Genomic DNA, 27,861 nt, shown 5'->3' with positions numbered 1-27,861 from the left:
ATTCCAAATCTGTGATTTCAAGAATATTGACTCTTTACAACATCACAAACTCATTCAAGTCCACCAAGAAGGCTGGTCGTCCACGGAAGACAAATACAAGAGAGGACAGGATACTGCGGAGGATCTCAATGGGCACTCGTTTCCACACTGCAGCTGGAATTGCTCACCAGCTCAGCGCTGAACAGGGTAAGGATCTGTCTCATCATACTGTGTCTCGACGTTTAAGAGCATTTGGACTGAAAGCTCACTCTGCAGTGACCAAACCTCTCATTAGCAGAAAGAATCAAAAGGCTAGACTAAGCTTTGCTGAGGAGAACTGGTCCAAAGTTCACTTCAGTGATGAAAGCAAGTTTAATTTATTTGGGTCCGATGGGAAACATTATGTTTGGCGACAAACTGGAGAAAGACTGAACCCAAAGTGTGTAAAGAAGTCAGTGAAAAGTGGAGGAGGAAGTGTCATGGTTTGGGGCATGTTTTCTGCAGCAGGAGTTGGGCCTCTTATAAAGCTGCATGGCAGAGTGAATGCAAATGTTTATCAGCACCTCCTTCAACAACATATGGTTCCTTCCCTGCGTTCATCACCTAATCAGCCCGCAGTGTTCATGCAGGACAACGCTCCATGTCACACAGCAAAACGGGTAAAGCAGTTTCTTGAAACTGAAAACATTGAAATAATGACATGGCCTGCCCAAAGTCCTGATCTCAACCCAATAGAGAACCTCTGGAAAATCCTTGGCGACAAAGTTATGGCCAAGAAACCCACTACAGTCACCGAACTGTGGAGGAGACTGGAAGAAGAGTGGACCAAAATCACACCAGAGCAGTGTGAGACTAGTGCTGTCCTATGGCCGCAGATGTGCTAAAGTCATTCAGATCAGATGTCTGTACACTTCCTACTAATTGCTGACTGTTGTAACCTTCAGAAAATATTGTTGTAATACGAAAATATTGCTATTGTTTAAACGGAAACTAAATTAATGACAGAGAATTTCGCTACACGAACGGCGTAAGTTTAAACATCAGTGGCCACTGTTCATTAAATGTTTGTGCGAGAACGCGCCTGGCGCCGTGCACGTTACATTTACACCGCAATATTCTCGTATTGCTACGACTTTATTCTCGGGATGTTTTTTTTTTTTTACGTGGCAGTCGGAGAAAAGTCTGTTGTGCTCTGAGAAAATGCGCTACTTGAACTGTACAGAAATATTTGAGCAACAGCGCCCTCTACGGTCCGATGGTCACAGAATCTGTTTATCATCCTCTTGAGAAACAGCATATCCACTTCAAATAGCCCGCAGATGTAACCATCGATATCAGAAAGAAATTCCCTACTTTTATGCAGTGATATCCAAATGATTTTCGATATCCAATGATATCGAATGATATCCACTGATATCGAAAACGGGTACATGTGTGTGCTATTCGGAGAGGTGTTTCTCAAAAGAAAGATAAATCGGCTCGCCAGTGCTTCCGTCAGTCAGTTAGTGCTACTACGACATTATCATAGTAATCTTTTTTTTTTTTTTTTAACGTGGTATTAAAACGACGCCATGCGTTTTAATCAAATAATACAAAAATGTGCGCCCTTACTGGGCTTGTTTACTGCTCCTTTATTGTGAAACGCTCGGGCTCGGGTTGATGACGTCGTTAAACTGCGCCTCAGACTTCCTAACTCTTCGTTGTGTTGTTAATGTTAAGAAACGGAATTAAAGAAACCGCACTTTAAAGAGAGGTCATCTGTCCAGAATGGACTGTCAGTTTCCTGAAACCACATTAAAAACCAAAAACATGCACGTTATACTACACTGTACACAATATAAATGCTCTCACCATGCTTCCGGATTTTACTCAGTAGCCAATCACTGAGTCACTGTTAATGGTTAGTGTGAGGTCTGTGAATTCTGCTGCATTAAAATAAACTGTCAGCCCCTGAGGAACAGATTGAAGCTGTTTAATAATCACGATTAGTAAACGTGTCTGTCAAGCGTCATTTTTGATTTGGGTTCGCTAGATTTCACGCAGGATTTGGGATTTGAGAGTTTGTATTTAATCATGTTTCACCGGCCGGTGTTTAAAAACAGACGGACTCTCCTGGAGCGAGCAGAGAAGTTTATATCTGATGTGTATTTCACCGACTGCAATCTCAGAGGAAGGTGTGGGTGGAATTTTGTCTACTTTTGTTTTGTGATGGCTGCTGTGCTGTAATGTTCAGCATGTGACCTGCATGACAGCAGTCTGAAGTCGCATAAATTGTCATATCTATGATTTATATGAAATATATATATTTAAAATATTAAATATATAAAATAAGTAAAGTTCTCTAAAGATTTGTCATGATGTTATTAAGGGTTCTCTTTGATGAACTCTGCCCTTCTGATAATGACTCTTAAGCTTTTATTAATTTATAACAGTGAAACCAATATATGTTTGTTTACTACTTTTCTTTCAGACTTTATGGAGAAACCTGTGCGCTTGAGTCTCTCTCAGTGTTTCAGACTGAAAAACGTATCCCATATTCAGAGGCAGTTCAGCAAAACTTTCAGCCATGCAAAGTTGGTGATGCATTTGGACCCACGTAAGATTGCCCTGAACCGATTGATTGATAGGTTGATTGATTGGTTTTGATAAGAAAACCTTTACAGTGATACTCATTACTATGATAGGTGGTGGACCTGCTGGTTCAAACTAGTCCTAAAAATTCCAGATGAGTGGAAAGGTAAGGAGGTTCATTTGAGATGGGAGAGTGATGGAGAGGGAATGGTATGGCGAGACCAGGAACCAGTCCAGGTAAATGATTTTGGAATAACCACAGCTAACAATATGAGTATCTCTAACTCATATTAATTATTTTTGCAACATAAAACTTTTGTTAGGGTTTGACAGAAGAAGGGGAAAAGACGAGTTACATCCTGACTGAGTGTCTAAAACAGAATGAACCCCACAGGTTAGGATCCTTTTTTTGTATTTATTTATTTAATTCTTTTTTAACCGATTCTTTAATGACGATTTTATTTTAAGGCCAGCCTGCAACATCCTTCCTCCTGTTCCCAACAATGTATATAAATAATTCTCAAACTGCCTCTCTCAATTCCATTCATCAGCATAGATTACTAATACCAGACTTCATGTAATTGTTGTTTTTACTTTTACTTTTTCCCTCATCAGTCTGATTTCTAATTCATTTGTTACAGCATGACTCTGTATGTGGAATTAGCTTGTAATGGATTGTTCGGGGCTGGAATGGGTTCCATGATAGCTGCCCCTGACTTGAAAAGGAAGTACACTGTTCATAAGGCTGAGCTTGTTGTTTTTAATAAAGATGTGCAGGAGCTTCTCATTGACTTTGAGATGCTTGTGGATATTGTTAAGGTAAGAAGCACTGTTCGAATGTCATGTTGCATCTGGATAACAATTCAAATATTTATTTACCTTTCCAAAAAAAAAAAAAAAAAAAAAAAAATAGGCTTGTATTGTTTCTCTGGTTTAACTTTAATTTAGGTGCTTGGTGAAGAAGACCAACGAGGATATCAAGCTTTATTTACGGCAAATGAGATGGTAAATCTGTGTGACCCTGCCAATTCGAGCTCTTTTGCTGCAGCCCGTAACCTGGCCCAGACTTTCTTCAACCAGAAAAATGGACAAAGCCAACACATTGTGCATGCCATGGGCCACTGTCACATTGACACAGGTTTTTATTTTTTATTTCATCATAATAAGTGGGAATGCTGGGCAGAGAAGAGAACCGCAATTTACATTTGATGCTGCTCATGTTTTCTTTTCACAGCCTGGCTGTGGCCATATGAAGAGACCATCAGAAAATGTGCACGCAGCTGGGTTACAGCAGTCCGCTTGATGGAGAAGAACCCAGAGTTTATATTCACTTGCTCGCAGGTAATTATGTATCTGTGCTTCAATACATGGTGCATAATATAGATGAACATGATACCTCCAATTGGGCAATATATATTTCCCTTAATTATTCTTTGTATAAGATCCCTTTATTTAAAATTTGTAATTGGCCGAGCAACGAAGACAATCCAGTTTTATGGTAAAATTATGTACATTTATCTACATGTGCAACCTAATGATGGTGTACTATAAACCACTGCTTTTGTCAGATTTTTGTCAGCTAAATTAAAGACTTTCAAAAAAAAAAAAATAATAATAATAATAATTCTGTTTTGTATTATTTCTGAAAGTGAAATCCTCTGCTTTATAGTTTTTTAAGGTTCTCTCAAAAAAGTCTGTGTGTTTTCATTTAGGCCCAGCAGTTTCAGTGGGTAAAGAACTGGTATCCAGGTCTATACTCCAAGATCCAGCACTTTGTGCAGAAAGGACAGTTTATTCCAGTTGGAGGCACATGGGTGGAGATGGTGATTATTAAAAATGTTTTTCAGTTTTGGTAAAGCATAAGAGTGTTGATAAAATTAAACAAGATTTTGATATGTCCTGCAAGACAAAAAACAGATATGTGGGAAAGAAATGGGAGACTGAAGACTTCTGTAGTTAATTTTAACACTGTAAAAATGTATTCGTTGTTAACTAAAGAATAAAATGGGACAGGTGTGAGTTATTGTAGCATAGCTGATTTGCAGATTTCTGGTTTCTATTTACAACAGACTGGTGTTGATTCAAACAGAATGTGGTTCAGTGTTTTTTTTTGTTTGTTTGTTTTTTTTAAATCAGGATGGCAACTTGCCTTCTGGAGAGTCTATGGTCAGGCAGTTTTTAGAAGGACAGAACTTCTTTAAAGTGGAATTTGGACAGTACTGCAAAGAGGTCAGTTTAAAGGCTATTTTTTACCATGGCTTTGTATTGCAGACACTTTTATGATAAATCTTTACCGCTTTCTATTTAAAAACACTAATGGGGCTTTTTTTGCCCTTCTGTATTTAATGTGCCCACAGTTCTGGTTACCTGATACATTTGGCTACTCTGCGCAGCTCCCTCAGATAATGCAAGGATGTGGTATCTCCCGCTTTCTTACTCAGAAGTTGAGTTGGAATCTTGTCAACACATTTCCAGTAAGAATCGGATGTGTTAATTATATGGGTTTTTTGTTTGTTTTTTGCACACCTGACCATCACACCCCTATGTGCAACATGAACATTTACATTTTATTCTTTTTTTGCTGTTATAATAATCTCTATTTTTAGAAAGATTTTGAATTAGACCTGCAACTAGATTGAACCAGATTTTAGCAATATTTATTAGTTTGGTATTAGCATTAGATAATAACTGATGCTATTGCTCTGTACATTCTTGGCAAAGCATGTCTTTATGAACCTCAGTTTAGAAGTATAATGGTAAAGCATTTAAACTTACTTTAAATATCTGTGTTGGAAAGCCTAAATTTGGGTTCCATGTCAGGTGTCCACAAACAGCTTTTATCTTACACTATTAACTTCACTTGATCATAATGTTGAAAATTGTGAATGATGAAAATGAAACTTAAAATTAAACCGTTTTACAGCACAACACATTCTTTTGGGAGGGCATTGATGGATCCCAGGTGTTGACTCATTTCCCACCTGGCAATTCATATGAGATGAAGGGTAAAGTTGAAGACGTGAGTGAATATTGACCATAAAGCCATTGATAACCCCTTTCACTAGTGGTTGTATGATTAATTCCTCTTACTGCATTGCACAGCTAATCAACACCATCAGGAAAAACAAAGACAAAGGGCGGGCCAATCACAGCATGGTGCTATTTGGTTTTGGTGATGGAGGTGGAGGACCTACCCAGGTCATGCTAGACCGCTTGCAGCGTGTACAGGATTCGGACGGCCTACCCAGGTCACTTCCTGATATCTGTTTCCTGTAGCCTAGTCATAACATATTAACAAATACGGCATGGGTGTGTTCACTGATGCATTATAACAAACTGAGCGCTACAAGTCTTGCTCTAATTTAAAATATCTGAATTTTTGATTCATTAGGGTTCAAATGTCCAGTCCAGATCGTCTGTTCTCTGAACTTCAGGCTGACTCTGGCCTCCTGTGTACCTGGTCAGGTGAGCTCTTTCTTGAGCTACACAATGGCACATACACTACTCAGGCAAAGGTTTGTGGCCATTTATTAGAAAACAATATTTACATTATCGTACTTTTCAGACAAATGTTTGAGCTGTTTATTTGAAACCTAAGCTGAACACAGTGCATGTTTGTACCACAGATAAAGCTGGGGAATCGTCAGTGTGAAACACTACTGCATGATATTGAGGTGGCCAGCTGCCTGGCACTGTATAAAAGCCCTGTTTTTTTATACCCAGCAGAAGAGCTCCAAAAAGCATGGAGGTAAAGCTTTGACAGAGTTTGATTAATTGAGACTTAAATAACTGGACTTGAACTGTTTTCTGATATCCTTTATAGGCTTCTGCTGCTCAATCAGTTTCATGATGTCATTCCTGGCAGTTGCATTGAGATGGTGGTAGAAGATGCACTAAATTATTATAAGGGTAACCTTTTACCCTGATCATCCATACTGTAATATACACATACATCAGCAGTTTATAAGCTACTGTATACTTACTGTACATTGATTTAATGTAAATTATATGCCCATTTTAATATTGTAAACTAAAATGATGTGACTATAGGTAAATTTTTTAATGCAGCCAAAATCAGTAAAAAAAAAAAAAAAAAAAACCCTTTTTTTTTGTGTTATAAGAAATCCAAGAGAATGGCTCCAGACTCTTGCTGTCTGCCTGTGATGTGCTAAGATCTAGTCTCCAGTCTGGAACAGACTCCCGGATAGCGGTTCTCAACACACTCTCTTGGGAGCGCACTGAAGTCATAGAACTGCCAGAAGAGGGCACTCAGAGAAAGCTAGGTTCTCAAACCTGTTTTGTCATCACCTTCACATATGTTGACCATTAGTGAAAAGGGGTTATGCTGACAATGGTTGGGATATTTGATTTAAAAATACTCATGTTCTCCTTTTTTTGTGACTTTTACCTTCTTCCTGCTGTGGTAATGATTTAAATCAGTCACTGTAAAATGTAACAGGCTTTGTCACACGAGTCCTTTAAATAAAATACATCTTTTTTTTCCACTATTTATTTGGAATAACAGTAGGCAGTTCTGAATAATAAAGCTAATCTGCTCTGCACTTGTCTTCCTCAGTCTTGGTGAAAGCCCCCAGTGTTGGAGTAGCTCCAGTCTCAGAGTCTGCTGATAGTGTGTCTATAGTGACTGTAACAGAACAGGTATTGTGTTCTAGAGTTTTTATTAAAGAAAACTGTTTACGCTCACGCACAACCCACAGCTTTGATTCTTGGCTCTTTTCATTACAGCCTGATGGTACAGTCAGAATGGAGAATGGCATTTTGAAGGCTGTATTGGACAAAATGGGCCGTTTGTTGTCCCTGCTTCATGTACAGTCAAACAGGTCATTACCAAATGTTTTTGATAGTAGCAACTGCATATGTTTTTTGTTTTTTTTACCTTTGTTGAAGGTAGTTTAACTTTGTATGTACTTATTTCATTATAGGGAAGCCATTTCCAGTGGTTGTTTTGGAAATCAGTTCGTGGTGTTTGATGATGTTCCTCTTTACTGGGATGCATGGGATGTAATGGACTACCATCTTCAAACCAGGTCAATATAAGTACACATCATCCTAATAGTAAAAGATCTAACAGTTTTGCTAACACATTTCCAGTCTGTCATGTAAAGTTGAGGTCAAATACATTCATGTAGGAAGCCTGTAGAGGATGTTGTACACGCTACTAAAGTGCTGAGCTCTGGAGGGCTGCGAGGAAGCGTGACCTTCTCCCTGTGCATCAACGGAAAGAGCACTATCACACAGCAAGTCATATTGGATGCCAAATGTCCCTACATGAAGTTCAGTACACAGGTAAAACGAGCAGAACTCTTTATAATTTTTGATTGTAAATCTCATGATGCCATCAAGTCCATGCTTAATGCTAAGAAATGTTTTTCAGGTGGATTGGGCAGAGGCACATAAGTTCCTCAAGGTGGAGTTTCCTGTACAGGTTCGCAGTTGCAATGCCACCTACGAGATTCAGTTTGGTCACCTGCAGAGACCTACACACAGAAACACATCCTGGGACTGGGCTCGGTTTGAGGTGCTGAGTACAAAGTTATGATGTGTAACTGCTGCTAAACACAGAGATATGTTCAAATCTATTAAAAGGTCCCATAAACTATTTTTCTTTCATTCATATATCTCTAGGTATGGGGCCAAAAATGGGCTGATCTCTCAGAGCATGGCTTTGGCGTGGCTCTTCTGAATGACTGCAAATATGGCTACTCTGTTCACAAGAATATCATGACATTATCATTGTAAGTTCATAGAATTCATGACGCTTGTGTCCTGTCAAGAAACATGTTTACACCTCTTCTCTCCCCTCAGACTGCGAGCACCGAAAGCGCCTGATGCCAATGCAGATATGGGACATCATCAGTTTACATATGCAATCATGCCACACAAAGGTGGGTGTAAAATAATGCTTTTAATCATTATAAAAAATTCTTTAAGCATAAGGGAGATGTGCAGACCTGCAGTAACTACAGGGGAATTAAGTTGATCAGTCACACCATGAAGTTATGGGAAAGAGTAGTGGAAGCCAGGCTGAGAGAAGAGGTGACCATCTGTGAGCAACAGTATGGTTTCATGCCGAGGAAGAGCACCACAGATGCCTTATTTGCTTTGAGAATGTTGATGGAGAAGTATAGAGAAGGACAGAAGGAATTGCATTGTGTATTTGTGGATTTAGAGAAGGCGTACGACAGAGTGCCAAGAGAGGAGTTGTGGTATTGTATGAGGAAGTCAGGTGTGTCAGAGAAGTATGTGAGGGTGGTGCAGGACATGTATGAGGACAGTGTGACGGCAGTGAAGTGTGCAGTAGGTACGACAGACTGGTTCAGGGTGAAGTTTGGACTGCATCAAGGATCGGACCTAAGCCCTTTCCTGTTTGCAGTGGTGATGGACAGGTTGACGGACGAGGTCAGACAGGAGTCTCCCTGGACTATGATGTTTGCAGATGATATTGTAATTTGTTGTGAGAGTAGGGAGCAGGTTGAGAAGAGCCTGGAGAGGTGGAGATATGCGCTGGAGAGAAGGGGAATGAAATTCAGTAGGAGTAAGACAGAGTACATGTGTGTGAATGAGAGGGAGAGCAGTGGAGTGATGCGGTTGCAGGGAGAAGAGCTGGAGAAGGTGGAGGAATTCAGGTACCTAGGGTCAACAGTGCAAAGTAATGGAGAGTGTGTTAGAGAAGTGAAGAAAAGAGTGCAGGCAGGGTGGAGTGGGTGGAGAAGAGTGACAGGAGTGATTTGTGATAGTAGGGTATCTGCAAAAATGAAAGGGAAAGTTTATAGGACTGTGGTGAGACTTTCGATGTTGTATGGATTAGAGACAGTGGCATTGAGTAAAAGACAGGAGGTGGAGCTGGAGGTAGCAGAGCTGAAGATGTTGAGGTTTTCATTGGGAGTGACGAGGATGGATAAGATAATGAGTTTATTAGAGGGACAGCGCATGTAGGATGTTTTGGTGACAAGGTGAGGAAGGCGAGATTGAGATGGTTTGGACATGTGCAGAGGAGGGACATGAATTATATTGGTAGGAGAATGCTGAGAATGGAGCCACCAGGTAGGAGGAAAAAAGGAAGGCCAAGGAGGAGGTTCATGGATGTGGTGAGGGAAGACATGCAGGTAGTTGGTGTAAAAGAGGCAGATGTAGAGGACAGGGTGGTATGGAGACGGATGATCCGCTGTGGCGACCCCTAATGGGAGCAGCCGAAACAAGAAGAAGAAGAATCATTATAAAAAATACTTCTAGATCTAAAGTTATAACTCTGACACTCTGTCTTTCCAGGCTCTTTTCAGGATGCATCAGTCATCCAACATGCCTACAATCTTAACTTCCCACTGCATTTAATTCATGACGTCAATTTAGTCAAACCTTGGAGCGCATTCAGCATAAGCTCAAGAGCGGTCATCCTGGAAATGATCAAACAGGTAGGAAGAGTATATGATTTGTTTCCATCCTGATCTGTCAGTGCCAAGTTTAATACTGTCATCCACAGGCTGAGGGAAGGAAGAACGTTTTTGTTGTCCGCCTGTACGAGTCCCATGGAAGCACCATGGCTGCAGTTCTCTCGACCACCCTTCCAGTGCGAGAGGCTTGGCAGTAAGTTGCGTAAAGTTACCGTTCTAGGATCGTATTGACAAAATAAAATGTTGAAAGCTAAAAGCAGCTTAAAAGTCTTGCAGTGTTTATATCAAGGATGTTTTTAGCACTTCATTTTGGTCATAGATAATTATTAGAGCATTTCCATCCATAGTAGCCATTTTATTAAAAGTATCGTTGTATTCATTAACATATAGGCATAACAACTTTGATAATGGTAGGTTATGATTTCGGTCACTGTAATAAATGATTTTTTTAAAGTCACAAACCCCCTTGGGTATATTTCAGACTTTTGATTTTCCTGAACCAAAAATTAGGAACCCTGGGTCTCGGTAGCTGTTCTTTAATTTATCACGAAATGTATACATTTCAAGTAAATCAGTTTGATAATCACACACGTGCGCGCACACACACACACACACACACACACACACACACACACACACACACACACACACACATATATATATATATGTGTGTGTGTGTGTGTATATATATATATATATATATATGTATGTATGTATATATATGTATGTATATGTATGTATATATGTGTATATATATATGTATGTGTATATATGTATATTATATGTATGTATATATATGTGTGTGTGTGTGTGTGTATATATATATAAAAAATGTATGTATATGTATATATGTGTGTATGTATATAATAATAATAAAAGTAGTAGGCAGTATGTGGTCTGTGATTGGTTATGGTTGTTTTTGTTTTTTTGGTTGGAAAATTATTTTATTATTGACTTTAATCCAATTTCTTATCAGTTGTAATCATAAATCATAGGCCCCTGGTTTATTGTTACTGCAACTAAAACTTTTCTCCTCTTTTTGAACAGTTGTGACTTGCTGGAACGCCCTGGAAGCACTGTTGCAGTCACTGACAATGAGATATCTCTCACCTTTAAACCGTTTCAGATCATCTCACTCCTGCTGCAGCTATGCTGAGCTACACCTGTCAGCACTGGCCTTGATATTCACATATTTGGTACAAATTACATGTTTCATGATTTTCTTGTAAGTTCTAAAAACTTTAATAAAACTGGTAAAATCAGCCATTTGAATTATTAATGTTTTGTTGGTTTGCTACTGGAAATTCACAAATATTCAGTCAAAAAAATCCCAAAAACTTAGTTTTTTTTCAAATATATATTTTATTACAGTTTATACAGTAGAAAGCAGGTGTTCCTCCAAATACCTAAATATAAAATAACCAAAAGTATATGGACACCCAACCATCACTTATTTGTGTTTCTTTGACGAACTTTTGCAACAGATTTGGAGAATTTGTGAGTAATATAATAATAATAGTAATAATAAGTAACATTGTGAGTAATTCTAACTGATCTAATGGGTCTAAACCAAAGCTTTAAAAGTACAGTGCTCAAAGCAAAGATTGTCTTACTGGTGATATTATATAAATATATTGTGTGTTGATTATATGTTTTTTAAGGCACATATATTCCTTACTTCTCCTGTAACGTCCTAAAATGTTTCAGGGATTTTCAGTTTATGCATCATAGAACAACTATGAACATTCAGTCATGTCAAGACAAATAATAAAAAAAATTTTTTTTTTCATAAATGTGTTAAATGTAAAATGGTTATTTTAGATCCCAAACATATCACATTCCATAGCTAATGTGTTACAGATGTGTTCGATTTGTTTATTAACTGCCCCTTAATGACTTAGTATGTACATACATATTGTCTGCCTCTTGATCCAACACGGATGCAGTTTTTACAAGCTGCTCTTAGGCATTCCTACTGCTCTTTCTACGAGGTTTGCTGGTAGCCTTTGCCTTAGTGTTGGCTTTCCGTATACTTGGTCTTTTTGCTTTCTTATTTTTAGGTTGCTGTACACCTGAAAATAAAATTGAGTTTTAAAGATGTAATAACACATAGTGGTACTCATATAGATATATGGCAAATGAGAAATATCACAAATAAAATGGCAGCAGTCACCTTTTGAACTGCTTTTTCTTTGGTCTGCTTTTGGTCTTTTGCTGTCCTCAGCTGCTTCTGCTTTTAATCCAGGCGTGCTGGCATTCTTTCGTCTGGTGCCACTCTGTTTCTTAGGCACATCCTGCCCCATTTTTCCAGCCCCTGGTTCCTTTTTTACAAGTTTTTCCTGTAAATGCTCTTAGTTTGTATTTATTTCACCCTTATTAAACAGTGTATTAATGGATTTTCATTGTTTTTTTTTTGTTTTTTTTTTTACTTTTGCAGTAAATAAACATGGTGGTATCTCACCTTCTTTGTATCTGTATAGACATCTTTCTTTATTGTTCTCTTCGCCCTGGAAGACCTGGAGGCTAAAAGCAAACAGTTTTTAATGACAGCATTGGTTTGAATTGAACATCAATAATAAACAGCTAGTTCACTAAATTACAGCTTACACATCTTACATTACCTTTAGGGGCCATTGGACCAGGGTCACCCTGAAAAGGATGCAGTCATAAAAAGTCATTAATCAGATCCATTTAGCTGTTCTGTAAATAATGAAATAATTATTTTAAAAGCATTTCTAATTCCGTACTTCAAACCAAACAGTTCTTCCATTGTGGTCTGTTAATGAATTCATCCCATCAGTGGAATAACACTGTAGCCAGGAAATTAATTTTGTGTAATCTCCTTTCTGTGGGTCATAACCTTTTCCACCTAAATAATAATAGAAAAACAATGTCAGTAATTCATAGATATTAGAGATATTATATATTACCCACATATTATATATTAGCATATTTCCCATGTTAACAAGCCCAGCTAGCCATATGTTATTTTATCTGTATGTATAGCCACTGTCCCCAAAATACATATCTATTTGGATTGATGTTTAATATGAATTTTAAGAAAGCTTCACATATGTAAAGCAGTCTGGGAAAATCTGACAGTCATCTGATTGTACAGTCCGACTGTACAATCACATCATTATTAGAGAGGAGTGCTATACAGATGACAAAGTTTTTAAAACGATTAAATGACAAAAAAATGTAATAAAACTAAGAATTTAGACAAAACGACAGTACAGGTTGAATGAATCAGCAATTATTTTGCCATCGATGTGGGCATTATCACTTAAGAAAAGGGTGAATAATAGGCAAGTTGTCATTTACCACACGTTATGAGACAGACATGAATGATGTGAATCATCAAAGTGATCCTTCATGTAAACAATATTTTAAAGCAGGCAGTAATTTTTTTATGAAAGAATGTTGTAAATGTAGGTGGTATGTCCTTTATGAATCTTATGAAATGTACCTAATAAAATAAAAAAATCTGACTTGCGACTAAAATGCATGAAAAACACACGTAAAAGTTTGACCACAGGAAATTCTGTCCCAGACTGTCACACATGCACTTAATAATGCAACATAGACAGATGGAATGTTTTACCCAAATTAACCACTTCAAGTGGAACAGTGTGACACAGAGAGATGAGGTCTGGGTGCTCAATTTTCTTCTTATCCACAACAGCTTTCTGAGAAAAGAACAAAGCTATTTTTGTTACTCGATGCCTGACTCACTCATGACCAAGACTGTTATCATCATCACCTCTGCCACGACTTTGCTTGGCTCCTCATTAATGTTCATGGGATCTTCATGTTGTGGTTTGAGTCCCTCCAACACATTCCTTGCCTTTACAAAGGGAGGAATCTTTAATCTGAAATGATGGACCAGAATGACTCTACTGTTCTAATAATCAATAGTATCTCTTCATTCTCTAAACAGATATGGGTTTAATAGGACATGAAATAAAACGGCGTGCAATATTCAATTTTTACATGTAAACTATGAAAAGCTTTTTTGTTTGGAAAATTTATCTGTTTTTATTGTACAACTTTCAGCATTTTTGAACCAATGATAAATATTACAATCAGAAATAACCTGTACAGAATCTCTGCTCGGAGGTAGTTGCCAATACCGTTGAAGTATTTCTGATTTAAGAGAGCCTCGCAGACTGGCTTGTCGAATGCCTTGTCTGCCAAATTGGACAAAACCTTCTCCCTGAAAAAGAAAGAAAACTCTAGATACAAAGACTGCCTCAATAACTGATTTTTACTTTTTTAAAAACCTAGAAAATAGCTTGCGAGACATAATTTGCTATTGTATACTGATTATATTTCCTGTAGAAACAGAGGGTCAGATTGGCATGGTGTCGAGGTGCTTGACTGAACAGCCAATACAGCCTGAACAGCAGGCTGAGATCCGCCACATTAACTCCGAAACTAAACCAGACAGCACCTTATCCAGCTGCTGACTATCTACATTTCGAACAGAATAGTGTCAGCAATAGATTTTTTTTTTTTTACCTATAGGCAATTACTGCTACCCACGCTTGCCAAATGGAATGAAGACATTACTCTAGATGAGTGGTGTGTTTTCAGAGTAATCAGTCCTGTCTTTATGGTAAATAATACAGAATCAATCACTAATAATCAATGTGAGGAATGAGACATTCTGGCATTTAAAGAGGATGAGATATATTATTTCTAAAGGGCATTTATTTGGATGAACACAAAACTAATACAGAATGAGTTCTCAACTGAGGTGAACTGTTTTCCCAGAAGTGAAAGCAGAAAAATAAAAATGTCAGCAAAACATTTTTTTATTTTGTATTTCCCCCCCCCTAGATATAGTGCCCTAGTGTTGTCCATATCACCTGAAGCTCTGGTACTCAGATATCACGCAGGGGCCTCGCTCTTTATGCCAGCTTTCATTCGCCCGCCAGCTGCCAAACCTGCGGGGATCAACGAAGCTCAACACTCTCTGAGGTTTCTCTTTGGTGGAAAATCGCAGGTGGGCATGTTTTGGGAGCTCTGATTTCGCCGTGAAGCAGAATCTGCCTGACATCCCAAAGCGGAAGACGACATCCATAGGCGCCTGGTCCGGTGCTGATTTGCCTTTCCGTGACTCAACCTTGATAGGAGTGAGAGAGAGTCGCACTTCTTTTCCTCTGGACGTGGCGCTGATTTGATACGCATCGCTGGTGAACGGCACCTGGGCTTGTTTGCTCACCTTTGACTTCTCCACAGCGCCGGTGAAGATCACACCTGCACATGCTGTGTTCACAAACACACTGGCCAGGTGCAGCTCAGGACCCTCGGGCATTGTGCCGTGAACGCTGTTTTAGACAAAACTAGTTTAGGTCAGGGGAGGCCACGAAACTTACAGTAAGCGATGTGTGGTGCTTGGCTTTACGAACGACTTCCTACAGTAAATGCGAAAACGGTATTTAAAGATTGAAGACTTGATAGCCGGTGCAGCTGATCGAAAGAAAAGTTTTGTCTACTGACAATGCACTCTCGCTCTTCTTCGAAACACCGCCATGTTCACGAATAGGAAACTGAGGTTTGATGGGAGTTGTAGTTTCTGTGGCAATCAGCATTAGAAGCCTACAATATACTGGTCCTGTAGATGTCTCCAGTAGTTCTAGTAGGAAAGGTCATACCACTGCCAGTTGCATACAGTGAGGCACCGGATAGACTGATCCAGATTTACACATATATGAACCCCAAAGACATTACAAGATTGTTATCAAGAACTTGGTTTGATCAAGCAGTGTTATTGCACTTATTTGATATTGCATTTTTACACACACACTTTTTGAGTCACGGTTTTTCCCCTTTGTATTTGGTGTGGCCTGTGAATAGGATCTAAGCCTGATTCTCATGATCACTTGCTGGAAAAATGTGGGATGAACTAAGGAAGAACCTCTTACATTTACGCACGCCTTCTGTTGCCAATACAATTCAGATATTCACTCTTTCATACGCCTATCCATCTGCACAAAGATGTCTGTTACTTTGCTGTCGAAGTAGGAGTTGTAACTTGTGCAAATATTTGAGACATTTCCTTTCCGCCAACTGTGACATTTTGTACTACATGCATGGTTTCTAATTTTGCCACTTTCGAGTTGCTGTATGTGTGAATAAGCTAATATGCAGAATTTACAACAGCTGGCAACAAAGTTAACATATGGTGCATCTCAACTGACTTTATCTGAAGATGATGGCTTTCCTGTAGTAGCATGTCATGTTATTGTGTAAAAGTAATTTATTGATTAATGACATCATGATTAAAATCATTTGTTTTAAATAAAACATTGGACACTCATTTCAAGTTTTTTAACTAAAAAAATTACCATTAAATAATCGTCACATATGAAAATTTACTAGCAAATCTTATGCATTTAGGTTCTTTCATTGTCATATGAAATCTCAGGTGCTGGTGCTCCTATACAGAAATATTTTAATGCATTTAAAAACAATTTTTAACATTCATTTTATTCATTAAAAAAACAAACAAACAAAAAAACCCAATAACCATCACAACTGGAAAACATAGATTTTGTAAATGTAATGTTATTTTAGTCCTAAGACCAATGACCTGTCTGCACAAAGCTCTTTATTGTACTGACATGCCTTAAAATTAGTTTGTGCATATTTATACAGAATCACAACGAACCAAATAATGTATTTTTTCCTATTTAAAGTTTAGTCCAAAAAACTAGTTGAGACCACCTGTTGTGCAGAAATCTTATAACTGATGCAACCACAATGTTTTCTTCTTCACAAATGAACCTCATTAATTCCACTGGAACTGAAGGTCCAACTGTGTGACTTCCAATGGGCCTTTATGTGAACAGTAATAAGTAACAAAGCAACTCACAGTTCAGAGAGCCTCTAATTATAACTCATACATTCTTAACTAATTAATAAAAATACAATACAATATGGATTCACTAAAGTGCATTCATCATAGCTTGTGCTTGTTTAAGTTCTAAAAAGAAGAAAGGGGGGAAAATACATTAATTTATATTTTACATTAAACAATACTGTATTGTAAAGCTCTGTTGGTTGTAGCCATACCTGTTAATAGCACTCTGAACTTGTCTGAAGTGACTGAGACTACAGTGGTCTCGGTAGAACCTGACTCTGGGTCCTGAGCCTGGATCTTCAGCTGTACTGTAGGTTCATTCACCTCCTTCAATTCACTGGAACTCAGTGTGTAGTCCACCCTCCAGTTTACTGCTTCCAGACGCCCCACTGAATACACACAGTGAGGCTCATTTATGATATATACCATATTAAAGATGCAATCAGCAACATTGTGGAATGAGGGGCTCATGAATTGTTTGCTCCATGTCTTTTATTATACTCACAGCGTAGACTGCTCTCCTTCAGCTTCTCCTGCAGGGCTGTGTGTTTGTCTTCATACGATTTACACAGTCCGGTTGTGTGCTCTGCAAAGACATAGGTATGACAGCTTGGCACACTCATGGCATTATCTAATTAGATTCACAAGATAGTCACCTGGAATGGCTTTCAATTTACACATGTACCTTGTCAAGAGTTATTCTGTGACATTTCTTGCCTAAACAAAGTGTTGGGGTGCCTCGCTTGGGACACTGTTGGAGACTTTCTGTTTCTCACTTATGGTGTGACTAAAAAGTGAGAACACAATTAACCCGCATACCACAGCATTTTGCAGCAACATGTCAGTCCATCTGGTTTGCAGCATTTGTTTACCAACTGGACAATGACCCCAAACACACTTCTAGATTATGAAAGAGCTATTTGTCCAAGAAAGAGATTGATGGAATGCATCAGATAACCTGCCTCCACACTCAAAATCTAAATCCAACTGAGAGTGGAAAACAGCCAATACCTCTGGGAACTTCCTCAGGATTATTGGAAAACCATTCCAGGTGACTACCTTGTGAATCTGATGAGAGAATCCCAAGTGTGCAAACATGTCAAGATAAATGTAACTATTTACTGGACAATCTAAATATATATTCTGGGTCATTTTTTGCTTCCTACATCATTCCATACACTTGCATACATATTATCTGGCAATTATTTCATTGATTGGATGTCTTCAGTATTAATGTTTAAAGAAATTAAGAAAAAAATGAAGAGGAATGTGTGTCCTTGACTGTATGTGTTGATGAAAACCTCCTCACAGAGCATGTATTGTAAACCAGAATGTGTTTTCCAGGACCTTGAAGATTTGCGTGCTGACCTTGGGTTAGCAGTCTGGCTAAATGTTTAAACAAAGGGTTTTTTAATGTCTGAGGGCAGCTGAAAACTAAAACTTCAATAAAACAATTGCCCTTCCCCAAGTTTGTGCCAGAACCAGTACTTTACTTCATAGTCCCATCACTAGACATCTGTCATGAGGCACTCAAGTACAATTAATTGTATATCACCATATTTTTCTGTTGTTGTAAATGTTTTAGATTGTTCTCACCTTTAGGTAAGCCCAGCTGCTGAAGTTCACTGGACAGAGATTCGCTATCAACATCATGCTTTGCTGCATTGGAGAATATAAAGCTCAGTACGGCAACACTAGCTTTAATATCTCCACTCTCTGGAAGAAATGAATTGACTATTAGGACTGTATGCCACAACAGCTTGCAAATGCTCTTGGAGATAGCAGGTAAACACAGAAAAGACTTTCTGAAAATGGAAAGAAAAAACACTTTAAAACCTCTTTGTTAATACATAATTTTATACTGTTTTATTTATGCAGACTTTAAAGAGAACCTATTCTGACAATAAGTGCTATTTCTATTTAAATAACGCTCTTTATGAGCATAAGTTAAATGAACGCGGATTGTTAATTTGAGCATAAAAAGTGTTTTGTGATCATTTTTACTGTCGATGTAAAATGTCTTGGTAACTGACCAAAACAATAAAATATTACAATGCTTACTTAGAATTTAGTTACACATCTGTTATGAGTTAAAATATTCACTCATATTCTGTGATTTTGTACTGAGATGGGGGTACAGTTATATTAGTTTGCAGCACTCTTTGCAGCAGTTTTGCACTCTTTTCAAACCCGTCTAAGCAAATCTGTAAAGAGCTTATGGATTGTTTGTTTAGAGGATGTCAAAGATGTATGGGCCACTTTTAATACTGAATCAAAGAAGACTTTAACTCACCAAATTTTGCATCGGCGGTTAGTTTTGCTACCTTGTCATACTGAAAAGTAAAGCTGTTGTTAGTGTTTTATAAAGATCTACTTGAGAATGCATTATAGCAGAACCAAAAATGTTCTGAAACCTACATCAATGCCTTCGTCGAGGATGTCTTTTATTACTTGCACACACAGAAGTTTCATCTTGACGCTTGACTGTTGTGTAAATAATATTAATAAAATCAGTCTTCATATAGTTTACATATGCAGTGTATTTACTGAGATCACGTGATACAGTGTGTGTGTGTGTGTGTGTGTGTGTGTGTGTGTGTGTATTTTAATATAAATGAAAGCTGTTACTTAACTATTCGCGCTAATGTACTGATTTCAGCTAAGACCCAGTCCGGGCAGTCCAAATCCCCACAAAATCGGAACCTCTGAAAAAAATAGAAAAGAATGTACAAATAAAAAAAAAAAGACAAAATACCATAACAGGTTAGCACTGGCATTTTAGCCAGCAAGCTATCACGCATAATTAAACCTCACAAAGATTGTTGTTTTTATTAGTTAATAGCTTTCAAATGCAGCAGTAACTAGTAGCTGCGAGCTACAATAACAATTATTATTGAAAAAAAGTAGTTTTAGTACCATATTATCTGGCAGAAAGCTGCGTACAGGCTCTTCTTCGTCTGTTAGTTCAGGATTGTAACCACTGTGTAAACTACAGCGCCACTGAGGCTGAACCCGGAAGCGCAGGTAGGTTTAGATTATTATGACTGTACGGTATATTGCAATCTAATCTAAACTTAACTAAACGTACATAATTGTAGTTTAGTTTTTTTTTTTACATATTATAAAATATAATTTGTGGTGAGAGTAGGGAGCCGGTTGAGAAGAGCCTGGATAGGTGGAGGTACACGCTGGAAAGAAAGGGAATGAAAGTTAGTAGGAGAACATGTACATAAGTACATGAATGAGTAGAAGAGTACATGTGTGTGAATGAGAGGGAGGGCAGTGGAGTGGTGTGTTCGCAAAGAGACGAGGTGTTAAGGTTAAGGATAAGTTTAAGTACCCGGGGTTAACTGTGTAAAGTAATGGAGAGTGTGTTAGAGAAGTGAAGAAAAGAGTGCAGGCAGGGTGGAGTGGGTGGAGAAGAGCCACAGGAGTGATTTTGTGATAGTAGGGTAACTGCAAGAGTGAAAGGGAAAGTTTATAGGATGGTGGTGAGACCTGAGATGTTGTATGGTTTAGAGACAGTGACACTGAGTAAAAGACAGGAGATGGAGCTGGAGGTAGCAGAGCTGAAGATGTTGAGGTTTTCGTTGAAAGTGATGAGGATGGACAGAATTAGAAATGAGTTTATTAAAGGGACAGCGCATGTAGGACGTTTTGGAGAGAAGATGAGTAAGGCACGATTGAGATGGTTTGGACATGTGCAGAGGAGGGACATGGGGTATATCGGTCAGAGAATGTTGAGGATGGAGCCGCCAGGAAGGAGGAAGGTCAAGGAGGAGGTTTATGGATATGGTAAAGGAAGATATGCAGGTGGTTAATTTGACAGTGGTAGATGTAGAGGACAGGGTATAGTGGAGACTGATGATCCGCTGTGGCGACCCCTAACGAAAGAATAAGAAAAATCTATTTTTATGTGATAATATAATATTCTTCTTCTTCTTCTTCTTTCGGCTGCTCCCATTAGGGGTCGCCACAACGGATCATCCGTCTCCATACCACCCTGTCCTCTATATCTGCCTCTTTTACACCAACTACCTGCATGTCTTCCCTCACCACATCCATGAACCTCCACCTTGGCCTTCCTCTTTTCCTCCTACCTGGTGGCTCCATCTTCAGCATTTTTCTACCAATATAATTCATGTCCCTTCTCTGCACATGTCCAAACCATCTCAATCTCGCCTCCCTCACCTTGTCACCACAACATCCTACATGTGCTGTCCCTCTAATAAACTCATTTCTAATCTTGTCCATCCTCGTCACTCCCAACGAAAACCTCAACATCTTCAGCTCTGCTACCTCCAGCTCCACCTCCTGTCTTTTACTCAATGCCACTGTCTCTAATCCATACAACATCGCAGGTCTCACCACAGTCCTATAAACTTTCCCTTTCATTCTTGCAGATACTCTTCTATCACAAATCACTCCTGTCACTCTTCTCCACCCACTCCACCCTGCCTGCACTCTTTTCTTTACTTCCCTAACACACTCTCCATTACTTTGCACTGTTGACCCCAGGTACCTGAACTCCTCCACCTTCTTCACCTCTTCACCCTGCAACCGCATCACTCCACTGCCCTCCCTCTCATTCACACACATGTACTCTGTCTTACTCCTACTGACTTTCATTCCCCTTCTCTCCAGCGCATATCTCCACCTCTCCAGGCTCTTCTCAACCTGCTCTCTACTCTCACCACAAATCACAATATCATCTGCAAACATCATAGTCCAGGGAGACTCCTGTCTGACCTCGTCCGTCAACCTGTCCATCACCACTGCAAACAGGAAAGGGCTCAGGGCCGATCCTTGATGTAGTCCAACCTTCACCCTGAACCAGTCTGTTGTACCTACTGCACACTTTACTGCCGTCACACTGTCCTCATACATGTCCTGCACCACCCTCAAATACTTCTCTGACACACCTGACTTCCTCATACAATACCACAACTCCTCTCTCGGCACCCTGTCGTACGCTTTCTCTAAATCCACAAATACACAATGCAGCTCCTTCTGTCCTTCTCTATACTTCTCCATCAACATCCTCAAAGCAAATAAGGCATCTGTGGTGCTCTTCCTCGGCATGAAACCATACTGTTGCTCACAGATGGTCACCTCTTCTCTCAGCCTGGCTTCCACTACTCTTTCCCATAACTTCATGGTGTGACTGATCAACTTAATTCCCCTGTAGTTACTGCAGGTTTGCACATCTCCCTTATGCCTAAAGATCGGTACCAGCACACTCCTTCTCCATTCCTCAGGCATCCTCTCCCCTTCCAGAATCCTGTTAAACAATCTGGTTAAAAACTCCACTGCCATCTCTCCTAAACATCTCCACGCTTCTACCGGTATGTCATCATGTCATCCAACCGACTTTCCATTCTTCATCCTCTTAATCGCTGCTCTCACTTCCTCCTTACTAATCCTATCTACATCCTGCTTCACCAACTCCACATCCTCCAACCTTCTCTCTCTCTGATTTTCCTCATTCATCAGCTGCTCAAAATACTCCCTCCATCTTCTCAACACACTCTCCTCACTAGTCAACACATTTCCCTCTCCATCCTTTATTGCTCTAACTTGCAGTACATCCTTCCCAGCTCGGTCCCTCTGCTTGGCCAATCGGTATAAATCCTTTTCTCCTTCCTTAGTGTCCAACCTCTTATACAGTTCCTCATATGCCTTTTCCTTGGCTTTCGCCACATCCCTTTTAACCTGCTGCCGCATCTCCTTGTACTCCTGCCTACTTTTCTCATCACTCTGTCGATCCCACTTCTGTTTTGCCAATCTCTTTCCCCTAATGCTCTCCTGCACTTCCTCATTCCACCACCACGTCTCCTTGTCTTGCTTTCTATTTCCAGATGTCACACCAAGTACTTTTCTAGCTGCCTCCCTCATCACTCCTGCAGTAGTTGCCCAATCATCCGGCACCTCTTCACCACCACCAAGCCCCTGTCTGACCTCTTCCCTGAACCTCACACTACACTCTTCCTCCTTCAGTTTCCACCATCTTATTCTTCTTTCAAACCTTACTTTCCTCCTCTTCTTCTTCGCCTCCAAAACCATCCTACAGACCACCATCCGATGCTGTCTAGCTACACTGTCCCCCGCCAACACCTTACAGTCTCCAATCTCCTTCAGGTTGCATCTCCTACACAGAAGATAATCCACCTGTGTGCACCTTCCTCCACTCTTATACGTCACCCTATGATCCTCCTTCTTCTTAAAATACGTGTTCACCACTGCCATTTCCATCCTTTTAGCAAAATCTACCACCATCTGCCCTTCCACATTCCTCTCCTTAAAACCATACCTACCCATCACCTCCTCATCACCTCTGTTCCCTTCACCTACATGCCCATTAAAGTCTGCCCCAATCACCAATCGTTCTTTCCTAGGTACACCATCTACCACTTCATCTAATTCACTCCAGAATCTTTCCTTCTCCTCCATCTCACAGCCAACTTGTGGAGCATAGGCACTGATGACATTTATCATCATCCCTTCAACTTCCACCTTCACGATCATCACCCTATCAGAAACTCTCTTCACCTCCACTACACTCTTACTGTACTCTTCCTTCAGAATCACCCCTACACCATTTCTCTTCCCATCCACACCATGATAAAACAGTTTAAACCCACCTCCAATGTTCCTGGCCTTACTCCCTTTCCACTTGGTCTCCTGAACACACAACACATCTACCTTTCTCCTCTCCATCATATCAGCTATCTCTCTCCCTTTACCCGTCATAGTACCAACATTTAAAGTACCAACCCGAACCTCTACTCTCCTACACTGCTCCTTTTCCTGCCGTCTCTGTAGACGTCTTCCTCCTCTCCTTCTCCTCCTTCGGCCAACAGTAGCCCAATTTCCACCGGTACCCTGTCGGCTAACGATACCTGTGGCGGTCGTTGTTAACCCGGGCCTCGACCGATCCGGTATGAAATTCTCATTTGTGATCCGCATATTTGATTTGGCACATGTTTTACGCTGGATGCCCTTCCTAACGCAACCCTCCTCATTTACCCGGGCTTGGGACCGGCACTAAGAGTACACTGGCTTGTGCCCCCCTAATGGCTGGGTTGTGATAATATAATATAATATAATATAATATAATATAATATAATATAATATAATATAATATAATATAATATAATATAATATAATATAATATAATATAATATAATATAATATAATATAATATAATATAATATAATATGATATGATATGATATGATATGATATGATATGATATGATATGCGCGTGTGTGTGCGTGCGTATAGTGCGCGTGCGTGCGTGCGTACTCCCTCAAAGACTGTTATTTATTTAGGGACGTCCCACAACCCGAAGCGACGCACATTGAAAGCTTGTGCTCAACTGAACACCTTTAACAGCAGTGCAGTTTAAAAGATTAGCACCAAAGAGGATTTAGGACACCCAGCTACCAGTTCATTCCTGAGATGCTGCGCACGGAAAATTGAATCTTCATACAGACGCAGATTATTGACTAATTGAGAAGATGATTTTGGTTTTGAGAAAATATCCATGTACTGTTGTAGAAACGAAACGTTTATCGCTTTTTTTGCTATGAGTATGAGCCGAGTCCTTCATCACACAGGAATGAAACTAGTTTACAATTCACTGCTTTTCGGCTCGTGTTTTCTGTCACTTTTTTGTTCGGGTGCGATTCCCAGGTTAATGCTGCGACAAGGTATGTTCTTTAAACCAACATCAAGTTTTTTTTATTTTGTTTTACTATTAGTAATAACAGTTTTCGCTGTAAACGAGAGCCAGCCGTCAACGCGGTTTAAGAACTGCATTAAACACACTGGTTTGACTATCATACAAGATGTGCGTGACTTTGTGGAAATAAACTAAACTTTGTATTTGTTTTAAATAGATAATTCACGTCACCAGCTAATCTATAGCAAAAATGTAAGCCATACAGTCTTCTGTCTCTCAAATGCATCAGGAAGTCTGCTCTTGGGGACAATAAACTCTGTGTTGGAGGTGAACGATGGTAGAGTGGTAGAGGTAATTGTATAGGATGTTTAAAAATTTAGTGCATTCAAACCAAGGCTATTCTTCTACTACTTCTTCTATTCTATTCTACTACATATACTAAAAACCACAGTTTAGTCTAATTGTATGTTTAAAAAAAAACATACAATATATATATATATATATATATATATATATATATATATATATATATATATATATATATATATATATATATATATATATATATATATATACACACACAAAATAAGGACAGAAATTACAGAAAAATTTACAGAAATTAATCAACATTTTCTGTTTGTAGAACTTTACCTTGACAGATGATGAAGATAATGGGGTATGTATGCCTATAACGTTCAAGTAAGCTTTAGGAGCCATTTAAAGTTTATAAGCTTGCAAATTAAAAACATTTCTAAAACCAAATTTGAGCTGGGTTTTGTAGTTTTTTTCCCAAAGAATTTGTTGTAGTGTTATATGCATCTTCTTTGAATAATGTTATGAGTTTATTCCAGTTCAAATGCTAGACAGCACAGTTACAATTTCATTAACTGTAATTTATCTAACAGGACTGGTGTTTATTTCTTTCTATTTAATAATTGCATGATTCTTAATTTTCAGAGTGCTTGTGAAACTGTCATAACTTTAATCGAAGAATTCCAAAATAATTATTTTGTCTGTGGAACAAATGGCAAACAGCCGAGGTGCTGGAAGCTGGTATGTTGAATATATAGCATTCATCAGCATGTTCTTTTAGCTTTTGAAATTTTGCATGCAATGAGCTCAGTGAATCCTTACTGTTCCAATGTTATTTTTGCACTTCATAGGATCCCAGAAAAAGCAATCACTCTGATGTGGTTGTGGAAATGATTGATGGCCATGGCATCTCACCTTACAAATACTCACAAAATTCTCTGTCCCTTGTAGTGGGTATGTGACATGCACTGATAATAATGCATATAGTACATTAAAATTTTTTTGAGATGAATCAGTTTCAGAGACTCAAAAAGTGTTCATATTATATTAATATTGTCAGAAATATGTCATCCTGCAAAAAGACAGCACATTAAACAGCATTGTTAATTGTTAAAAAAGCATGTGAAAAATTACAAAGTTGTTATATAAGTTTTAATTGTAAAAACTGATAACATTTTCTCGGGAATGGCTTAATATTCACAGAAAAGTATATTGTGACATAAATTGTCACAGTATATCTTTATAGTGTCTTCTTCTTCTTTCGGCTGCTCCTATTAGGGGTCCCCACTGTGGATCATCCATTTCCAAACTACTCTGTCCTCATCTGTCCTCTACATCTGCCTCAAACCAACTACCTGCATGTCTTCCATTGCCACATTCATAAACGTGTAAACTAGGCCTTTCTCTTCACCTCCTTTCTGGCCACACCATCCTTGAGGATTCTCCTACCGATATATCCCATGTCCCTCCTCTGCACATGTCCCAACCTTTTAAATCGCGCCTCCATCACCCTCTCTCCAAAATGTCTTACATGCGCTGTCCCTCTAATAAACTAATTACTAATCTTGTCCATCCTCATCACTCCAATGAAAATCTTAGCACCTTCAACTCTGCTACCTCCAGCTCCAGCTCCACCTCCTGTCTTTTACTCAATGCCACTGTCTCTAAACCATACAACAACGCAGGTCTCACCACAGTCCTATAAACTTTCCCTTTCACTCTTGCAGATCGCCTTCTATCACAAATCACTCCTGCCACTCTTCTCCACCCACTCCACCCTGCTTGCACATCATAGTCCACAGACTCCTGTCTGACCTCGTTCGTCAACCGGTCCAACACCAATGCAAACAGGAAAGGGGTCAGAGCCTATCCGTGATGTCACACTGTTCTCATACATGTCCTGCACCACCTCCCTATACTACCACCCTCTGACACATCTGACGTCCTCATATAATACCACAACTCCTCTCTCTGCATTCTGTCTTACGCTTTCTCTAGATCCCCATACACATAATACAACTCCTGCTGACCTAGTGCTCTTCTTTAACATGAAACCATACTGTTGCTTACAGTCACCTTTTCACTCAGCCCGCCTTCCACTATTCTTTCCCATAACTTTATGGTGTGACTGATCCACTTTATTCCCCTGTAGTAACTGCAGTTCTGTACACCCTCCTTGGTACCAGCACACTTCTTCTCCATTCCTCAGTCATCCTCTTACCTTCCAAAATCTTGTAAAACAATTTGAAAACTCCACTGCTATCTCTCCTAAACATCTCCATGCTTTTACTGGTATGTCATCTGGGCCAACTGACTTTCCACTCTTCATTCTCCTAATAGCTGTAAGCTGTAAGTAACAATAAGTACATCTAAATAGTGTTCACAATTTGTTTTTGTTTCCAGCTGGAGACCTTTATGTTGCAGCTCCACTTTTCCTGGATGGAACATCACTACAGTTTCGTAGGCAAGTAGGCAACCAAATCAAATTATGGATGTATGATTCCTGGATTACAGGTAGTTATAACAAATTGTACACTTATCCCTGAGCATACATAAATAATATATATTTAATATGAAATCTGACAGTGGCATAATTGCGATTGTATATTTTCTTTTCTACCTGTTAAGATTGATGCCTTTGTATAGCTTTTAAGAATAATTGCCCTATTTAATTTAAAACCATTAAATATGTATGTTGTTTGAAAATACAATGTAGTCTAAATGGGTTGCTATAGAGTCATTCCTCTTTTGGGCTATTCCCTGCCAGCACCAACATTTATCTCAGCTTTTGTGGCCAGCAGACAAGAGGACTCATTAAATGAGAAAATTTATATTCTCTTTCGAGAGAAAAACACAGACAGAATTCCAGAAGCTGACCCATGGATTGCTAGAGTGGCAAGAGTTTGCAAGGTGCAGTATTATCTTTGTACAGTACATTGTATATTAATATTTAACATGACTTAGCACTGGGAAAAGAGTCTATGCTATCTTATTTAAAAATAATGTTAGACTGTACTTTCAATTTGTTTAATATGA

The 27,861-nt window shown here is 39.0% G+C and overlaps 4 protein-coding genes across 4 annotated transcripts in view; 2 read left to right on the top strand and 2 right to left on the bottom strand.

The window, feature by feature from the left end:
• Positions 1-1,239: 1,239 nt before the first annotated feature.
• Positions 1,240-12,433, top strand: man2c1 (mannosidase, alpha, class 2C, member 1). The gene is made up of 27 exons (XM_083546676.1): positions 1,240-2,153; positions 2,450-2,575; positions 2,664-2,787; positions 2,874-2,944; positions 3,192-3,369; positions 3,499-3,688; positions 3,785-3,891; positions 4,263-4,373; positions 4,687-4,779; positions 4,908-5,024; positions 5,474-5,569; positions 5,653-5,798; positions 5,942-6,065; positions 6,177-6,298; positions 6,374-6,459; positions 6,672-6,833; positions 7,127-7,209; positions 7,297-7,391; positions 7,494-7,598; positions 7,701-7,857; positions 7,946-8,089; positions 8,197-8,306; positions 8,377-8,456; positions 9,841-9,983; positions 10,052-10,155; positions 11,010-11,480; positions 11,552-12,433. Exons 1-26 carry the CDS (start codon positions 2,053-2,055, stop codon positions 11,116-11,118), a joined length of 3,084 nt encoding a protein of 1,027 aa, XP_083402802.1. The 5' UTR covers positions 1,240-2,052; the 3' UTR covers positions 11,119-11,480; positions 11,552-12,433.
• On the bottom strand, positions 11,680-15,519 carry neil1 (nei-like DNA glycosylase 1). The gene is made up of 9 exons (XM_083546677.1): positions 14,834-15,519; positions 14,059-14,178; positions 13,726-13,834; positions 13,567-13,651; positions 12,710-12,831; positions 12,584-12,611; positions 12,424-12,485; positions 12,136-12,301; positions 11,680-12,034 (listed from the first exon to the last, which is right to left on the bottom strand). Exons 1-9 carry the CDS (start codon positions 15,280-15,282, stop codon positions 11,925-11,927), a joined length of 1,251 nt encoding a protein of 416 aa, XP_083402803.1. The 5' UTR covers positions 15,283-15,519; the 3' UTR covers positions 11,680-11,924.
• Positions 15,520-16,219: 700 nt separating this feature from the next.
• Positions 16,220-19,871, bottom strand: commd4 (COMM domain containing 4). The gene is made up of 8 exons (XM_083546678.1): positions 19,747-19,871; positions 19,464-19,535; positions 19,249-19,314; positions 19,124-19,163; positions 18,427-18,546; positions 17,336-17,416; positions 17,043-17,219; positions 16,220-16,953 (listed from the first exon to the last, which is right to left on the bottom strand). Exons 1-8 carry the CDS (start codon positions 19,747-19,749, stop codon positions 16,916-16,918), a joined length of 597 nt encoding a protein of 198 aa, XP_083402804.1. The 5' UTR covers positions 19,750-19,871; the 3' UTR covers positions 16,220-16,915.
• A 4,272-nt stretch (positions 19,872-24,143) lies between these two features.
• sema7a (semaphorin 7A (JohnMiltonHagen blood group)) overlaps positions 24,144-27,861 on the top strand; it is a 7,892-nt gene continuing 4,174 nt past the window's right edge. The window contains exons 1-7 of the mRNA XM_083545740.1: positions 24,144-24,541; positions 24,731-24,864; positions 25,157-25,189; positions 25,471-25,566; positions 25,677-25,779; positions 27,229-27,339; positions 27,593-27,735. Coding sequence (XP_083401866.1) covers positions 24,376-24,541; positions 24,731-24,864; positions 25,157-25,189; positions 25,471-25,566; positions 25,677-25,779; positions 27,229-27,339; positions 27,593-27,735 — 786 coding nt within the window. The 5' untranslated portion in view covers positions 24,144-24,375. The remainder of the gene's footprint in view (positions 24,542-24,730; positions 24,865-25,156; positions 25,190-25,470; positions 25,567-25,676; positions 25,780-27,228; positions 27,340-27,592; positions 27,736-27,861) is intronic.

Source organism: Silurus aristotelis (genome assembly GCF_946808225.1).
Source record: "Silurus aristotelis genome assembly, chromosome: 7".
Lineage (NCBI taxonomy): Eukaryota > Metazoa > Chordata > Actinopteri > Siluriformes > Siluridae > Silurus > Silurus aristotelis.
Note: the sequence above shows the minus strand (reverse complement) of the source record. Positions and strands in the feature narration are given on the sequence as shown.

Bases quoted from the DNA above. Each gene is read 5' to 3' on its own strand.
- commd4 (XM_083546678.1), bottom strand. The intron at 19,315-19,463 runs GTTAAGTAACAG...TTTACACAACAG, and splicing joins TCAGTACATTAGCGCGAATA to TCAAGCGTCAAGATGAAACT. The intron at 17,417-18,426 runs GTGAGAACAATC...ATGTCTTTGCAG, and splicing joins GCAGCTGGGCTTACCTAAAG to AGCACACAACCGGACTGTGT.
- man2c1 (XM_083546676.1), top strand. From the start codon at position 2,053: ATGTTTCACCGGCCGGTGTTTAAAAACAGACGGACTCTCCTGGAGCGA. The intron at 7,392-7,493 runs GTCATTACCAAA...ATTTCATTATAG, and splicing joins CTTCATGTACAGTCAAACAG to GGAAGCCATTTCCAGTGGTT. The intron at 8,307-8,376 runs GTAAGTTCATAG...CTCTCCCCTCAG, and splicing joins AATATCATGACATTATCATT to ACTGCGAGCACCGAAAGCGC.
- neil1 (XM_083546677.1), bottom strand. From the start codon at position 15,282: ATGCCCGAGGGTCCTGAGCTGCACCTGGCCAGTGTGTTTGTGAACACA. The intron at 13,835-14,058 runs GTTATTTCTGAT...CCATCATTTCAG, and splicing joins CGAGCAGAGATTCTGTACAG to ATTAAAGATTCCTCCCTTTG. The intron at 12,832-13,566 runs GTAAAACATTCC...ATTATTATTTAG, and splicing joins ACTTGAAGTGGTTAATTTGG to GTGGAAAAGGTTATGACCCA.